Source organism: Camellia sinensis, chromosome 12 (assembly GCF_055761805.1).
Source record: "Camellia sinensis isolate YWXY chromosome 12, ASM5576180v1, whole genome shotgun sequence".
NCBI lineage: Eukaryota > Viridiplantae > Streptophyta > Magnoliopsida > Ericales > Theaceae > Camellia > Camellia sinensis.
In genome coordinates this window covers 128,427,726-128,444,086 of record NC_138972.1, presented here as the reverse complement: position 1 = coordinate 128,444,086, position 16,361 = coordinate 128,427,726, and the positions used below count along the sequence as shown (strand labels likewise).

The following is a 16,361-nucleotide window of genomic DNA, read 5'->3' as shown; positions in this document are numbered from 1 at the left end:
TGCATATAGTAAAGGTTTGTTTCAAACGTATAGCTACAATATTTTCTCTAATTTTGATCGCTGACCTATATTATATCATCATTCTCACCCAGATAATGGATTGCATTTATCAGGAGAAAAGATCAAACTAAAGCCTTATACAAACTACTCTTTAAGACAGCAAAACTTGCATGCATACAGGTACAGTGAACCAACAATTTTCTTGAGTGGGTAATATCAACTTTTAGTTTCATAAAATTACAACAACAAAAACTCTTTAGGATAAAATAAAACACAATATTTATTTCATAAAATACAATCAACAGATAAGAAAAATTGCATCCATCGGGTCCATATGTTTTTAAAATTTTCAGCCTCTTTCAGAATAACAAAATGATAAGGAAACAAAGTTTGTTTATTACAACCATTTTTGAAGCCCAGCTGCATTCATATTTAAGAACCCCCTCAAAAAATTCTTATAGGCCCATGCCAAGTTGAATTCAATCAAAGTTGAAAGGCACTCCTGAAAGTAGAAGTTCCAGGAATTTGCCACAAAAAAAAATGTAAATTTTGTGTTATTAAGTTCCACAATTAACATAGAGTCGGTACTTAAATTAAATTCAATGATCAGAGTTTAGACTAGATTTTAATGATAGGGCTCAAATCGTAGAACATTGTTTCCAGGAATTTGCCAGAGGTGAGAAGTGCCCATGAGGTCCTATGAGTACCAACTGTTAGTGCTCGATTTGGAACGGTACCATTTTTCTGGAATTGGGGAATGGAAGTGATGACAAATCTTCTTCCCAGGGTATGCTTTTACATTCTGAAAATTACTTAATTTGCACTTGTTTACTTCAGATTGCTTTTACTTTCCTTGCTGCCTTGCTCTATAAATTATCTTTTAGTTACTGCAAAATGGTAATAAATTCAGTAACAAATTATAATAGCAAAATGATATTTTTAGTTACTTCTGACATCAGCTTTTATTGGATAGAGTTTGGCATTTCGTTACAGTGGATGCAGAAACCCTTTGTTATTAATATATTAAAGATCACTTTTGGTTTTGTACAAGAGTTTTATACGATGTTTTAATGATAATTTGCACTACAAAATTGGATTTTTTATCCATACACAGAGCAGTGAGAACTGAGAAACAAATGATTCACGATTTATACTTAATTACCATTGTGATCAAGCACCAATTGTATGATTCACTATTATTGTAGCTCCTCCCGATAGGCCTATGTAATTTTGATCTAGTCTTGCAGGAAATTCTGAGAGACAGGAGTAAAGTTCAGAACTTGGTTGAACAATTTGACCCAGTGGTTCGAGCAGTTGATGGAATTGCCGGAGAGCGTGTTTCAATGAGGGTATGGTACTACATAAATACTTAAATGAATTAACTGGTTTATATTAGTTTTATTTCAGTTTTTATTTTAATTTTTTTTTTATTGGACTTATACAGTGCATCAAGTATGTCGCTTCATCTTCATTTTTCTTATGAACAGGTTGATTTGGAGTGTGCAGATGGGCGCAATACATTAGCTCTATTTACTCACAAAAGACTCTCTGTGTAAGTTCTATTGTCTAGTCTTTTTGTACTCTTTACCTGCATTGATCTACCTATTCTCACCTTACTAATTGATTTGATTATCCTTTATGTTTTGTTTGGTTGGGAGATTTGAGGAGAGATTTGGAAAGGGAAATGAAAAAGATAGGTGAAATATAAATAAAACATGCCTATATTTCATCTAGTTTCACACACCTTTTCCCTTTCCCTTTCCAAATCCCTCCCCAAATCCTCCAACCAAACACAGCGTTAAAGAAGATAATTTTCCAAGGATTTAGAGCAGTGATTGGCACCCCCAGTACGAAGGCACCCCCAGCACCCCCACCTCCACGTGGGGGGCTGTGGACCAAGGGAAAGTAAAAAAAAAAAAAATTTCAACCAATCACATGCTTGCCACATCACTGGGGTCACTGGGAGTCCTTCAAAACTGGGGTTCCAAAGCATTTTTGCAAGGATTTATTTGACTCATAAGTCATAACATGTATGTATTTAATTAATCCCTTGCAGATCAGTCGGAACTGCCACAGCTGCATTTGCACTTGCCATTCTCGAAGAAAGCACCCAGCCAGGTGTTTGGTTTCCGGAAGAGGTATGTAATATATATCTACTCTGAAAATCCTAAGTGATTCGTGATTAGATCAAAATTAAAATATTCCAAATCCCAGAAATCCAAAACACACAATCTAAATCAACAAGCACTTACGAAAGTGATTTAGATTGTTTGTTTTTCAGAATAATTAATAAATTGACACAAACGATTTTTACGTGAAAAAAACCACAATTGGACACCTCCAACTGTGATTAAAAAACTACAGGCGAAACGCCACTAATCAATCCACTACTGAAGTAAAAAAGATTACAAAGATATCATACAAATTACCCAACTCAGTCAATTTGTCTTCGAATCTTCTGTAACTCTTTCTCCACGACTTCGTCTCGGAACTGATCAATTCTGAAGTTGATTCCACAACCTCACTTACGTATAGAATCAAACGCCTTTTGAAACTATACGCTTGAATCTTCGGAATCCACCGAAGAGAACTCTCTCTTGAAGTTAAAGCAACCAACTCCTTGATGTATGTATTTTAGACCATGAGTGAAGAACTTTTCTCAAAACATCAAGGAAAAACTCATCAAAACTTCAAAAGAAAACCTCCAACAAAACCCTAGGACTCTTGAATAAGATCTAGGAAAAAAGTAATCCTAAAAACAACCTAAAAGATATAAATAGGAATCCTGAATCCGCGATCTCCGCTCGAGCGCCCAACATCCCGCTCGAGCGGCTTCAACAAAATACGCGTGTGGTAACACAATGGTCCGCTCGAGCGCTTCATAACCCGCTCGAGCGCAAAATCACATACTCCAGTACTTTTACAGACCTGTCAAAATACTGAGAGACCACAAACTCCGCTCGAGCGTCAATGTCCCCGCTCGAGCGGGAAGAACGAAAACACAGAAAATAAACAACTATAACAACACAAGGTTTTGTATCCGGATTTGACAATCAAGGGACCTAACAATCTCCCTCTTTGTCAATTCCCGGACAAAACCTTTCTAAACAAATGTCCTTAAACACACGCACTAGACAAAATTAAAAACAAATAATAAAAAAACTCAAAACAATTCTATAAAACAAACAATCTTGCCAATCTTGCCATGTATCGGTCCATCAATCCAATTCTTCATCCAACATTCACCTGTGAAAAGACTAGCAACATACCAGAAAAACCAAAACTTGTGGAACTATATAAGAATATATCAAAACGTATCCATCCGATAGAACCAAAGGAACAAAATATCCATATGAACAAAATATCCATGATATCTATATGAACAAAATATCCATGTGACATAACCAAAAGAACAAAATATCCATATGAACAAAACAAAAGAACCATCTCAAAGAAAAATGTACCATGTACCATCACTAGAGACCAAATCAAAGAAAAATGTATCATGTACCATGTACCATCACTAGAGACCAAATCAACAGATTACCAACCAAATTCTCTCCCTTTTTGACCGGGAATCGAGAAAGCAAGAAATCATGCACCAGATGGAGGAGGTGGCGGCTGAAGCGTCAATAAGGAAATGATGTGGTCCAGCTACGAAGTAGTGTGAGTGGCAGTCTTCTCCATCTGACCAAGACGACCATCAAATGCGTCAAAGCGGGCATCCAGAAGGTCCAATCGCCGGGTCAGAGCCTCCTCAAAATGCTGGAAGTGATCATCAAAAGCTCGAGGTGGAACAGGGGGAATAGCATCCTCCTCACCCCCGGCTGCTGCGGCATCAAACTCAGCCTCCTCAGCTAGGCCAGCAGTGGTACCTGCGGAAATATCAGCCCGAGACGACTCCCCCTTAACATGAGCCCGACTCTGAGAGACAGTTTTCTTTGTGAAAAGACGGGAGGGGAAGGCAAACTCATCATCCTCTGGCCCTTGAACCCCAAGTTCAGACAAAAGACGATTGATCAAACACCCATACGGAAGTCCTAACTGTTTATTCCCAGAAACACCTATCATTTTTCTAATGATCAGGGTAGCTAGATCAATTAACATGTGACGGGCAATACAGAATAAAACAAAACCTTGATCTTGATTAATTTCGGAGGAGTGAGTGGTCACAAGGATTTTTGCACAAACAATTAGATTAAGCAGTCTAAACTCCGGAAAAAGTTCAAACTGTTTAATCAAAGCGCCCGTAGGCCAAGAACGGGAAGAACCACATAACACCTCAGTCACACTATTAAAATCACAGGTAGGACGGCCTGGGACAGGAAAAGGATAGTGTTGAGGGTACACTTGATCAATCTGAAGAAGATGGCGAATGAGTGCAGGGGTGACAGAAATGGATTTGGACCGGACCCAAGTAGTGAATGAAGGCTCAAAGTCACTTATTTGCTCAATATTGCAGTAAAATTCTCGGACCCAGTCGAGATTTTGACGCCCAGAAAAAGACAACACCAAATCACCACCTAGAGGATCAAACAATGGACGGATAGGGATGGACTCGAAGGTGTTAGGCTGGACATTCCGTTCGAGATGAACAATGCGAGCCTCAAAAGATTTATGGAACAACTTGTCTTGCTTAGCATTCTGAAACCTCTCAGAATTAAAGGTAGGACGAGACACAGTTGCCTTTCGGCGTTTAGGGGCGGACATGATGAGAGGAGAAATGACTAATACCAGAAAACCCAACAAAGCCAAAAAGAAACCAAACCCGAAGAGCAAAACAGGCACAAGACAGAGACCATTAGTAACATTGAACGCATAATGCATAATCATGGATGACAAATTTCAATGATATCATTTCATAAACATGGAAGACAAATATCAATGAAATGCAGAATGCAAAAATGTGCATAATGACAATGGCAGAATATCAATGACCTAGTGAAGCTAAACACTGATATAAAAACAAATAGAACTTCATATGGCACGTAATGCCCTCAAAATAACCACATTAAACCAACAATTAAGACATGCAAAATATCCACATTCTTCTATTAATCAGAGTTGTTCCTTACAAAAGTATTACATGTTAACAACAAAAGCAAATGCCCTACGGGCTTACAGCTTTCCAAGTTAACACTTGGTTACAACAAAAGAGTACTACTCATTTACACTTTAAGCCCTTGGCTTGAAATTACATGTAATACATCAAAAATAAAACAACAAAAGTATGTCCGCCTCTAGCCTCCCAAGCTATGTCCTTGGAGGTGGCATGCTACCTGTACCTGAAAATGATATTCCCATATAGGGTGAGCCACAGCCCAGTAGAAATACACTAAACCAACCATGAACAATGACTAAAAGATTAGCAATTGATAGATGGCCAACACTGATACATCCACATAAATCACATTTTATGTCATACAACTTATGAGTCCAAGTTACTTTTCATTTTTCCTTTTTCAACAGATAAGCATATTAGCTCTATCATTACTTCAACAGATCTGTATAAAAACTATATCCCACATTCACAGATAAGCATATAAGCTACATCCACATTTCACAAAGATAAGCATATTAGCCCTATCTTCACTTCTCTAGACAAGCATATGAGCTATATCTACGTTTCTCAAAGATAAGCATATGAGCTCTATCTTCATTTCTCTGGACAAGCATATGAGCTGTGCCTACGGAGTTCATCCCCCATCTCCTCCCAACACTATCCGGTTTAGAGGTACATCCCCCATCTTCCCCTAAACCGCGGAGTACATCCCCCATCTCCTCCTCTACACATAACGTATACAAACACATTGGTTCTATATACAATCACTCAATACATACAGTTAATGTATTCTATCAACCGTCAAATTTCATGACACATTCCATTGATTAGTTTTCATTTGCCTAATCATCATGCATTGTCTACAACAATCACGACTATCCTCCACCGATAGCCCAAAGCAGTTATTTCTAAATAGAAAATAAATGCACAAATGGATATTCAATCAACATTTCAATTCGGTGAGTGATAATTAATTCAACTACACCCTTTTTCCCATACATTCCCAATCTCAACATTTCCGTTTCATTTCCTCATTTCTCAGGATTAATTATCCCAATTAATCAAATAATGTAATTAGGTCATTTTCCATAATTACCATTACGACCCTCAAGTTCCCATTTTCATCAATGATTCAACATTTATTCCATTTCTCTATGCCAAACATGCATCTAGGTTTATTATAAATAAATTCCCAACTTTTGTAAAATTATACAAAAGCCCCAAACTTTCACAAAATTACCAAACCAACCCCAACATCTCAAAATACTAAAATTTAAAGACAAAATCCATAGAGAGGAGTAGGATATCCCTACCTCAAATTCGGAGCCCCAAAGGAGAAGGTGACAAAACCCAACGTGCTCCAAAGACCAAGATTTTCAGATCAAAACGACGCCCTCGACGATCAACACGACTTTTATAAAGACCGAAGGTGAGGAACTCACCCTAGCTAGATCAAAATCTAGAGAGAAGGCAAGGTTTTAGAGAGAGGAGCTCTCAAAGTAGCTTTTTGAAAAAGTAGGAGAGAGAAAGAAGTGTAAAAAGTGATTTAAAATCACCCAGCGGATAACTCATATACGTATGACCCGCTCGAGCGAGAACACGACGCTCGAGCGCCAAGAACAAAACTCTGGACACGCTCGAGCGCAATAAGGCCCGCTCGAGCGCGAAGACACAAGAATAAAGCACTTCCGCTCGAGCGCGAAAACCAGCCCGCTCGAGCGCAGATTTCCACCTCCCAGAACTTACACCCAGAAAGTACTATCTGCTCGAGCGCCAACCGACCCGCTCGAGCGCCACCGCTCGAGCGTAAACAAACCCGCTCGAGCGTAAAAATCACACCTGCAGAAGTTCTACAGGAACACGAAAATACTGGAAGTTTGCAATCTCCGCTCGAGCGCAAGAAGACCCGCTCGAGCGGACCGCCTAAAAACTTAACAACAAGGAATTTGAAACCAAGGCCTAACCAACCTGTAACAACCTTCCTCAAAACATCCTAAAACTCAATCAAAGGGAATTAAAGGACAACAACAAGGTAGATACCACTACCACTTCGCGGAACCGAGTCCAGAATTCAACAGAACAGTAAAGGAACAACCGGGATCGCTATATGGCAACACTTCTTCATCTTGTGGTCAAAACAGGGGCTCAAACAGGTAGCATAAACACAAAAAAAAAACCTCAAGCATGTGGAACTCACAACCCTAGGGTGAATGGACAACACTGATTTCATACACACAAACATGAAATGCAACATGAGGAAGACAAGACCATGTAGTGAAAGAGTGTGTGAGAGAAAGGGAAAAAAAATGAAACACAAAAAACCCAAAAACCCGAAATACAATCCCCAAAAAAGCCGAAATAAAGACAAAACAGAGGAGAAGAGAGGGTGAAACTTACCAAAGGAGAAATCAGTAAGGAAGAGGAGGAAGAAAGGTGAAATCGACCACGCAAAGCCCACGAGCCAAACCCTAGGTCTGAGAAATCTGAAGAGGAGGGAGAAAAAATGACCTGAAGAGTCGAGGGAGGGAGTTTTATATAAAATCGGTCCGCTCGAGCGTAGGAATGAACGCTCGAGCGTGATTCAAAGCAAGCTGGCACCCGCTCGAGCTCGAATAAGGCCGCTCGAGCGCAAAAATACCTCTCTCAGAACTGTAAGGCAAAGAGCAAACTACTGCAAGACGAAAAAATACGCTCGAGTGTACAAAGTTCCGCTCGAGCGGGTTTTTTTTTTTTTTTTATAAATAAAAACAAAATACTCAATAACAAGAGGTGAGACCCGAAACAAAAGTAGATGAGCACATTCAGCCAGAATTGAATACTAAGATGAGATAATCCGCAATTCATGAAGTCTGGAAACTTGCAGTTGTTAAAAAGATGACACTGAACATCATGAGCAAAGCAGATAAAAGATAATCAATGATCATAAGCTACATGAGAATGTACAACTCAAAATCCAACATGAGAGCTCACAAAAAAATGTGTGTGTGTGCAATCCATGAGAAGTCACTGAGCTAGAGTTAATCCTAGTAGTGATCGGATGGCTGGACCTCCATCAAGAGTAACTCAACAATACAGAGAAAAGTCAAACCACTAGGAATCACGGGGTATTTGTTGAGTAAATACGGAGACTCCCCCTCAATCAATGAGTCCCTTTTTTTTTTTTTAACATTTTCTTTCTTGTGGGCACTCACTGGTGGCTTTCACTCTCAAGAGTATGGAAACCAAACCAGAGAAGAATGAAATCATAAAGGATGGCCTGGTTGGTGCCTCTGAGGTAGCCTTTTCCTAATGCCCGGACTTCAAGGAACTGAGGGAGAAACCGTGGAAGTGAAAACAGATGGTAGATGGTTAAGAGACTCAACATCACCCATGATATGCTAGTATCGGTCAATTCCACTGTAAAAGTATAAGAAACACTGTTAGTGGTCCATAGAGAACTTTGATCACATGTGAGGAAACCCCTGCAACAATTAATCTCAAGGATGTGTACAGAATGAGATCATGAGGTTAATGAGCATGGGCATTCAAAATGAGCTATGACCAATGACCAATGAGATCTTGTAAGCAGCATGAGTAGTGTACATATAAAGTTGGATGCAAGTACAACAGATATCAATGACAATGAGATTATGACATCCAAGCATACATGAGGCAAAACACTTACACCTACTCAAGTAACAAGTAACACTCTAGTGATCGAGCATGACACCCAAGGTCTTTCTAAGGAACTCAAACCGAAGAAGATCAAGGGGTTTTGTAAAAATATCAGCTTTTTGATGCTCAGTGGGAATATGCTCAAGAACAACAAGGCCCTCTTCCACTAACTCTCGAATAAAATGATGATGAATGTCAATGTGTTTGGTGCGAGAGTGTTGGACAGGATTTTTTGAAATGTTTATGGCACTTGTGTTATCACAGAAAAGAGTAAGAGTGTTCTGTTCTATCCCATAGTCATGAAGCATTTGCTTCATCCACAACATTTGTGCACAACAACTCCCTGCAGCAATGTACTCAGCCTCAGCAGTCGAAAGAGAGATGGCATTTTGCTTTTTACTATGCCAGGAAACCAGATTATTCCCAAGGTAAAAACACCCCCCGGATGTACTTTTTCTATCATCAGCACACCCTGCCCAGTCGGCATCAGAAAAACCAGTAATTTCAGTTGTAGTATCAGTGGAAAACCAAACCCCATACCCCAAAGTCCCATTAACATATTTAATGATGCGTTTGACAGCAAGAAGATGAGACTCTTTAGGACTAGCTTGGTAACGGGCACAGACACCTACACTGAAAGCAATATCAGGACGACTGGCTGTGAGGTACAAAAGACTCCCTATCATACTCCTATAAAGGGTAGGATCAACATCAATACCAGAGGAATCTTTGGAGAGGTGAAGACTGGTGCTCATGGGAGTGCGTGCATGTTTGGCAGACTCAAGACCAAACTTAGACACAAGATTTTTGGCATACTTAGACTGAGACACAAATATACCTGAAGGAGACTGTTTAATTTGAAGACCCAAAAAGTAAGACAACTCTCCCATCATGCTTATCTCAAATTCATGTGTCATGCAATCCGAAAAATATTTCACAAGATGTTCAGCAGTGGATCCAAACACAATATCATCAATATAAATCTGAGCAACAAGAATATGAGACTTAGTATGTTTCACAAATAAAGTCTTATCCACACTACCCCTTTGAAAATCATTATCAAGAAGAAAGGTAGTAAGTCTATCATACTAAGCTCGAGGGACTTGTTTCAATCCATACAAAGCCTTGTCTAACTTGTAGACATGATTAGGACATTTAGGGTCCTCAAACCCTTTTGGTTGCTCAACATAAGCCTCTTCTCTCAAGTACCCATTCAGAAAGGAACTTTTCACATCCATTTGAAACAATTTAAAGCCAAGAAAACAAGCAACACCAAGCAAAATACGAATAGATTCAAGACGTGCAACTGGGGCAAACGTCTCATCATAGTCAACACCCTCTACTTGTGTGTAGCCTTGAGCAACCAACCTTGCTTTATTCCTAACAACTGTACCATTCTCATCAGATTTATTTTTAAAGATCCACTTGGTACCTATCACATTCATGTCTCTAGGTCTAGGAACTAGAGTCCAAACTTTGTTACGTTCAAATTGACCTAACTCTTCATGCATAGCATTGACCCAACTATCATCTAGCAAGGCCTCTTTAAAATTCTTAGGTTCAATTAATGAAACATAACACATATGTGATACCTCATCCCGAATCTGTCTTCGGGTTTTCATTCGATCCGAGACATTTCCAATCACCTGTTGAGCTGGATGATTCAGTTTCACCCTGGCTGATGGTTTAAGCTCAGGACTTGTGGTGACAGGAGCAACAGGAGTGATGTCCCTTGGAGCACTCTTTCAACTTGACCTTACCTGTGAGGATGGTTCTGTAACCATTTCTTGTGATGGGTCCGCACCTTCTCCTTGATTTTGTGATTCCGTATCCAAGATTGGAGATTCATCATTATCATCCTCATTTGTTGCTGGAGTAGGTGCACCTGTGCCATCTATAACCACATTGATAGATTCCATTAAAGATGAAGTTCGCAGGTTATAGACTCTAAAAGCCCTACTAGTGGTTGAATACCCTAGAAAAATACCTTCATCACTTCGGGAGTCAAATTTGCCCAAAGGCTCTCTATCTTTGAAGATGTAACACTTACTCCCAAAAGTTTTGAAGTATTTTACATTAGGTTTCAAACCCTTCCACAATTCATATGGAGTTTGTAAAGTGCCGGGCCTTAAATACACGTGATTTATGACATAAACAGCAGTATTTAAGGCTTCAGCCCAAAACTTAGGAGGAAGTTTCTTACTAAGGAGCATGACCCTAGCCATTTCTTGAACAACCCTGTTCTTCCTCTCAACAACTCCATTTTGTTGTGGAGTAATAGGAGCAGAAAATTCATGCTTGATTCCATGCATATCACAAAAATCTGAAAACGAACTATTTTCAAACTCACGACCATGATCAGTTCGGATTCTTATGATACGCCCAATGGAAACACCCTGTTCATTTTGGATTTTAAAGACTAAGGCCTGGAAAGCATCAAACGTATCAGATTTTTCCCTTAAAAAATTTACCCATGAAAATCGAGTAAAATCATCAACAGTTTAAAAAATGTATCTTTTACCTCCGATGCTTTCAGTGCGAGTAGGACCCATTAAATCCATGTGAACCAATTCAAGAGGACGTTTGGTTGTAAAGCTGTTCACCTTTTTATGATGGGCACGGGTTTGCTTTCCAAGTTGACATGGTCCACACACATGGCTCAAATTCTTACCCAATTTAGGTACTCCTCTCACAAGCTCTTTGTTGGCTATCTTAGTTAGGTCTTTGAAATTCATGTGACCTCATCTTTGATGCCACAAGTCAATGTTACTAATGATGGCAGAGTGACAAGTGAGATCATTAGTAGTAACAATCCCATAGCAGTTATCAGATGTGCGAACCCCATGTAAGACAGTATTTCCCTTTTTATCCAAAATTTCACATTTATTTTTTGAAAACAATACTTCATGATGGGAATCACACATTTGACTAATGCTCAAAAAATTTGCTTTAAGACCATCAACTAGTAAAACATTATCTAGCTTGGGAAGACCAGCAACACTTATAGAGCCCTTACCAATGACTCTCGAAGTGCCGCCATCTCCAAAGGTAACAATTCCTCCTTCATATTTTTCAAGGGAGGTGAAGTAGGATTTGTTACCGGACATATGACGAGAACACCCACTATCAAGATGCCACATGTGTGAATCACGTGGTTTTAGAGCAGTGTGAACAACTAAACAAGTCAAATCATCTTTTCTCACCCAAATCTTTTTAGTCTTGGTATTCCGCCTAGACATGTAAGGTTGTCTCCTAGCCCAAAAAGTATTTGAATTTCTACCCTTTTGAGACACCTTACCAAGCAATTCATAGCAATAAGGGCGAATGTGGCCATACCTACCACAGTGATGACAAATAAAAACCGGTTTTACCTCCTTTTTGTTGATCTTACCAGCTTTAGGTAGATGAAGAGAGAGATCAGCCTGGTCTACCTTCAATTTTCCCTTTGCTTGAGTCTTCTTGTCATGTGAAGTAGAGGCCTGTCCCTTGTGAGCTGTTGCACCATAGCCTAACCCGCTTTTATCGCAACCCATTTGTTGAGACCCGAGGATGTCTTCTAAAGATTTGGAACCTTTGTTCCACATGGCAATAGTGGCTCTAGCAACACGGAGCTCTTCATCCTTTTGACAGACTATCTCTTCCAATCTGGCTTGCGACAGCTCAAGACTTTCAAGCTTTTCTTCATATGTGGAATACACCTTCAGAAGTTCATTCTTTTCAGTTTCACAGGATAGTAATTTTCCACATAAGTCTTGCCTGTCACTCGAGATCTTGACGATATTCTGCTTTGCTGCTACAAGTTCTCCTTTCAGCCTGACATTCTCACTCTCACATGTTTTGAGCTTGAGAGAGAGTTTGTCGTTGGTTTTGGATAAATTCAGAGATTCCTCGTATAGCTTTTCGTAAGCTTGTTGTAGTTCATCGCCATTGATCTCATCATTTTCATCAGATGTTTTATCATCCTCTTTTTGCTCTTCATTCTCCTTTGCCTCTTCCAATCTAGCAACTAAGACTGAAAAATTGCTGGATGGTGGTAAATGTGAATTTCCTCCTTCATGGAATTGGCTCAAAATTTCCCATGCCTCTTTAGCCTTTGTGCAACGAACAACCCGTTGCTGTTCTTCAGCAGAAATTGCTCTACGAATAGTGATAAGGGCTCTCAGATTGCTCGGATTGTCAGCCCTTTCTGTATCTTCTTCAATGGCCTACCAGCCTTCTGGATCAAAGGCTCTCAGAAAAGCCCTCATTCTGATCTTCCAAAATAGGTAGTTACTCCCGTCAAAGGTGGGAGCAAGATGCAAGTTCTGACCACGAGCTAACTCTGCTGGCTTTGGAGGAGGTTGTGTGAAAGTAGACCAAAATGCCATGAAAACACTATCCCCGTCTTCTCCAGATTCAGGTTCTTCGGGTTCTTGCTCCGACCCGCTTTCATCATCCCAAGTTACAGTGTAGACTTTCTTTCGATTCTTTTTCGAAGGGCATTCAAGGGCAATGTGACCAACCCTTGACATTCATAGCACTTGACCCCTTGCCCCTTTACAATCTTCTTTTCAATTTTTGGAGCAAGTTTTGGTGGAAAAGTTTTGGGTTTTTCATTACTCTTGTCTTTAGAAATAGGGTCTCTGAAATTAGGCTTCTTTTTCTTCAAAATTTTTTTAAATTGTTTAGTAAACATAGCCGTCATTTCAGACTCTAAATCAAATTCAACCTCCGGAGTTTTTGCAGACTCATGAGCACTAGTGAAAGCCATACTTTCTTTTTGTTTTTTCTTTGAAATCTGGTGGGCTTCATAAGTTTGCAAGTTTCCAACCAATTGATCAAGCTTGAGGGTATCAACATCCTGAGCCTCCTCAATGGCTGTCACTTTTGGTTGGAACCTCTCAGGTAAAGACCTCAAAATTTTTCCAACAATTTTAGCTTCCGGGATTTTTTCCCCGAGTGTGAAACAGGAATTCACGATATCACTAACTTTTGCATAGAAATCATCAAACGTCTCCTCATCGCACATAAAAAGGGTTTCAAAGGAGGATGTGAGACGTTGAAGTTTTGACCTTTTGACAGAAGTAGTACCTTCGTGAATCGTTTCTAGAATGTCCCAAGCCTCTTTTGCTACCTCACACATGCAGATGCGACGAAATTCTTCAGGTGTGACGGAGCAAAACAGGGAATTGAGAGCCTTACTGTTCCAACTCGAGTTTTGGTAATCAGTCGTGTCCCATTTATCAAGGGGTTTAGGAATATTAACACCATCAATGATGACAGTAGGTTCACTCCACCCATAGATTACGCTGTGCCAAACTTTCTCATCGATGGATTTTAAAAATGCTCTCATACGAGCTTTCCAATAAGAATAGTTTGTACCATCGAGTAAGGGCGGTCTATGGGTCGAGTTACCTTCACGAATAGAATCCATATCACTAGTCACACAAAATCACACTCCTATATTTTTTTAAAAAAAGAGTGACCTGCTCTGATACCAATTGAAAATCCTAAGTGATTCGTGATTAGATCAAGATTAAAATATTCCAAATCCCAGAAATCCAAAACACACAATCTAAATCAACAAGCACTTACGAAAGTGATTTAGATTGTTTGTTTTTCAGAATAATTAATAAATCGACACAAACGATTTTTACGTGGAAAAAACCACAATTGGACACCTCCAACTGTGATTAAAAAACCACGGGCGAAACGCCACTAATCAATCCACTACTGAAGTAAAAAAGATTACAAAGATATCATACAAATTACCCAACTCAGTCAATTTGTCTTCGAATCTTCTGTAACTCTTTCTCCACGACTTCGTCTCGGAACTAATCAATTCTGAAGTTGATTCTACAACCTCACTTACGTATAGAATCAAACGCCTTTTGAAACTATACGCTTGAATCTTCGGAATCCACCGAAGAGAACTCTCTCTTGAAGTTAAAGTAGCCAACTCCTTGATGTATGTATTTTAGACCATGAGTGAAGAACTCTTCTCAAAACATCAAGGAAAAACTCATCAAAACTTCAGAAGAAAACCTCCAACAAAACCCTAGGACTCTTGAATAAGATCTAGGAAAAAAGTAATCCTAAAAACAACCTAACAGATATAAATAGGAATCCTGAATCCGTGATCTCCGTTCGAGCGCCCAACATCCCGCTCGAGCGGCTTCAACAAAATACGCGTGTGGTAACACAGTGGTCCGCTCGAGCACTTCATAACCCGCTCGAGCGCAAAATCACACACTCCAGTACTTTTACAGACCTGTCAAAATACTGAGAGACCACAAACTCCGCTCGAGCGTCAATGTCCCCGCTCGAGCGGGAAGAACAAAAACACAGAAAATAAACAACTATAACAACACAAGGTTTTGTATCTGGATTTGACAATCAAGAGACCTAACATACTCTATTACATAAAACACATAATTTACTTGGCAAAACTATGTCACGGATTTTTTCATTTCCAAATTACCCCTATATAACTGCCCAAGTTTTTTATTTCAAATTTTGATTTTTTAAGGTTTTTTTTTTTTTTTTAATCCCTTCCATATATTTGTTCAGCTACCAAATTATTTAGGTTGCAGATTTTCTTTTACCGTGCCTTTTAATTCTATAATACATTCGCCATGCAGCCTGAAGGAATTGCAATTGAGGCGAGGGAAGCTCTTTTAAAACGAGCTGCACAGGGAACGATTAATTTTGTAATGAACAAGTAATAACTTTTGCTTCAGATAAAAACATTTTTCTGTCATACCATTCATATATATAGTTTTACATAATTTTTCCTTTCCGCAGGCCTCCATGGATGGTGAGAACAGATCCAAAAGAGCTCGGATTAGGAATATATTTGTAAAAATTCTCAGATAAACATTCCACAAGCAGTTGAAGTTTCTATTCGGTTTTCTCCTGTTCGGATTGCGAAGGTAAAATTTCGAAAATTCTGTTCATCTTATTAATAGCTTTGGTTAAGATACATTTTGACTTAGAATCTGCTGGTGTCTCTCTTTTATGTTTATTTTTTCAGGTAAGTGAGTCTGTTGACCAGTTAATCATTTTTGTCATACAGCCCTTCACGTGGACATCAAATTTTTCTTGCTAATTTACTGTATTTTCAGTTTCATTCTAATATTTATAAACATACGTCTGATAATTATAATTACATTATTTTATTATTTTTATTTTAAAAAATTGATGATTTATTTTTAAAATCATAATTGTGGTTCATTTCTATAAAGAGGGAAGACTATTCAAAAAAAAAAAAAAAAAAAAAAACCTAAATAGTAAAATGGAAAGGGTGAAGCACTAATAAATCTTAAAATGTGATATTGTAAACTGTTTAATTCTTCATTTTTTTCTGATGAACCCAGAGGTTAAAGTAAAAATTACACAAAATGGTAGTCATTTTACATGTTTGAGTTTAATTTTTTAGGAATAAAAGTGGGTTCCTCTAAATGTAAGTTACACATTTGGGCAATTCGTACCATAGAAGTTTTGGATTTTCCCGCCTTATGGAATAACGTAACACTTTAATATAACGCTCCAATAACGTAACACTTTAGTGTAATACACTAAAAAATTTAGTGGTGTACTTTTCTTAAACGTAAAAACGTAACACTAAAAAAAAATTCTTTAGTGTATTTTTTCTAAACATAATACT

The 16,361-nt window shown here is 38.7% G+C and overlaps 1 protein-coding gene across 1 annotated transcript; it reads left to right on the top strand.

The window, feature by feature from the left end:
- Positions 1–666: 666 nt before the first annotated feature.
- On the top strand, positions 667–15,912 carry LOC114263136 (uncharacterized). Its single transcript, XM_082897975.1, has 7 exons — positions 667–787; positions 1,248–1,349; positions 1,488–1,552; positions 2,057–2,138; positions 15,337–15,416; positions 15,500–15,627; positions 15,729–15,912. Exons 1-6 carry the CDS (start codon positions 758–760, stop codon positions 15,555–15,557), a joined length of 417 nt encoding a protein of 138 aa, XP_082754101.1. The 5' UTR covers positions 667–757; the 3' UTR covers positions 15,558–15,627; positions 15,729–15,912.
- Positions 15,913–16,361: the final 449 nt, after the last annotated feature.

What these genes read in the sequence shown, in the direction of transcription:
- LOC114263136 (XM_082897975.1), top strand. Translation starts at nt 758, where the DNA reads ATGGAAGTGATGACAAATCTTCTTCCCAGG. An exon ending in GTGTTTGGTTTCCGGAAGAG is followed by an intron (nt 2,139 to 15,336) that starts GTATGTAATATA and finishes TTCGCCATGCAG; the next exon opens with CCTGAAGGAATTGCAATTGA. An exon ending in ATTAATTTTGTAATGAACAA is followed by an intron (nt 15,417 to 15,499) that starts GTAATAACTTTT and finishes TCCTTTCCGCAG; the next exon opens with GCCTCCATGGATGGTGAGAA.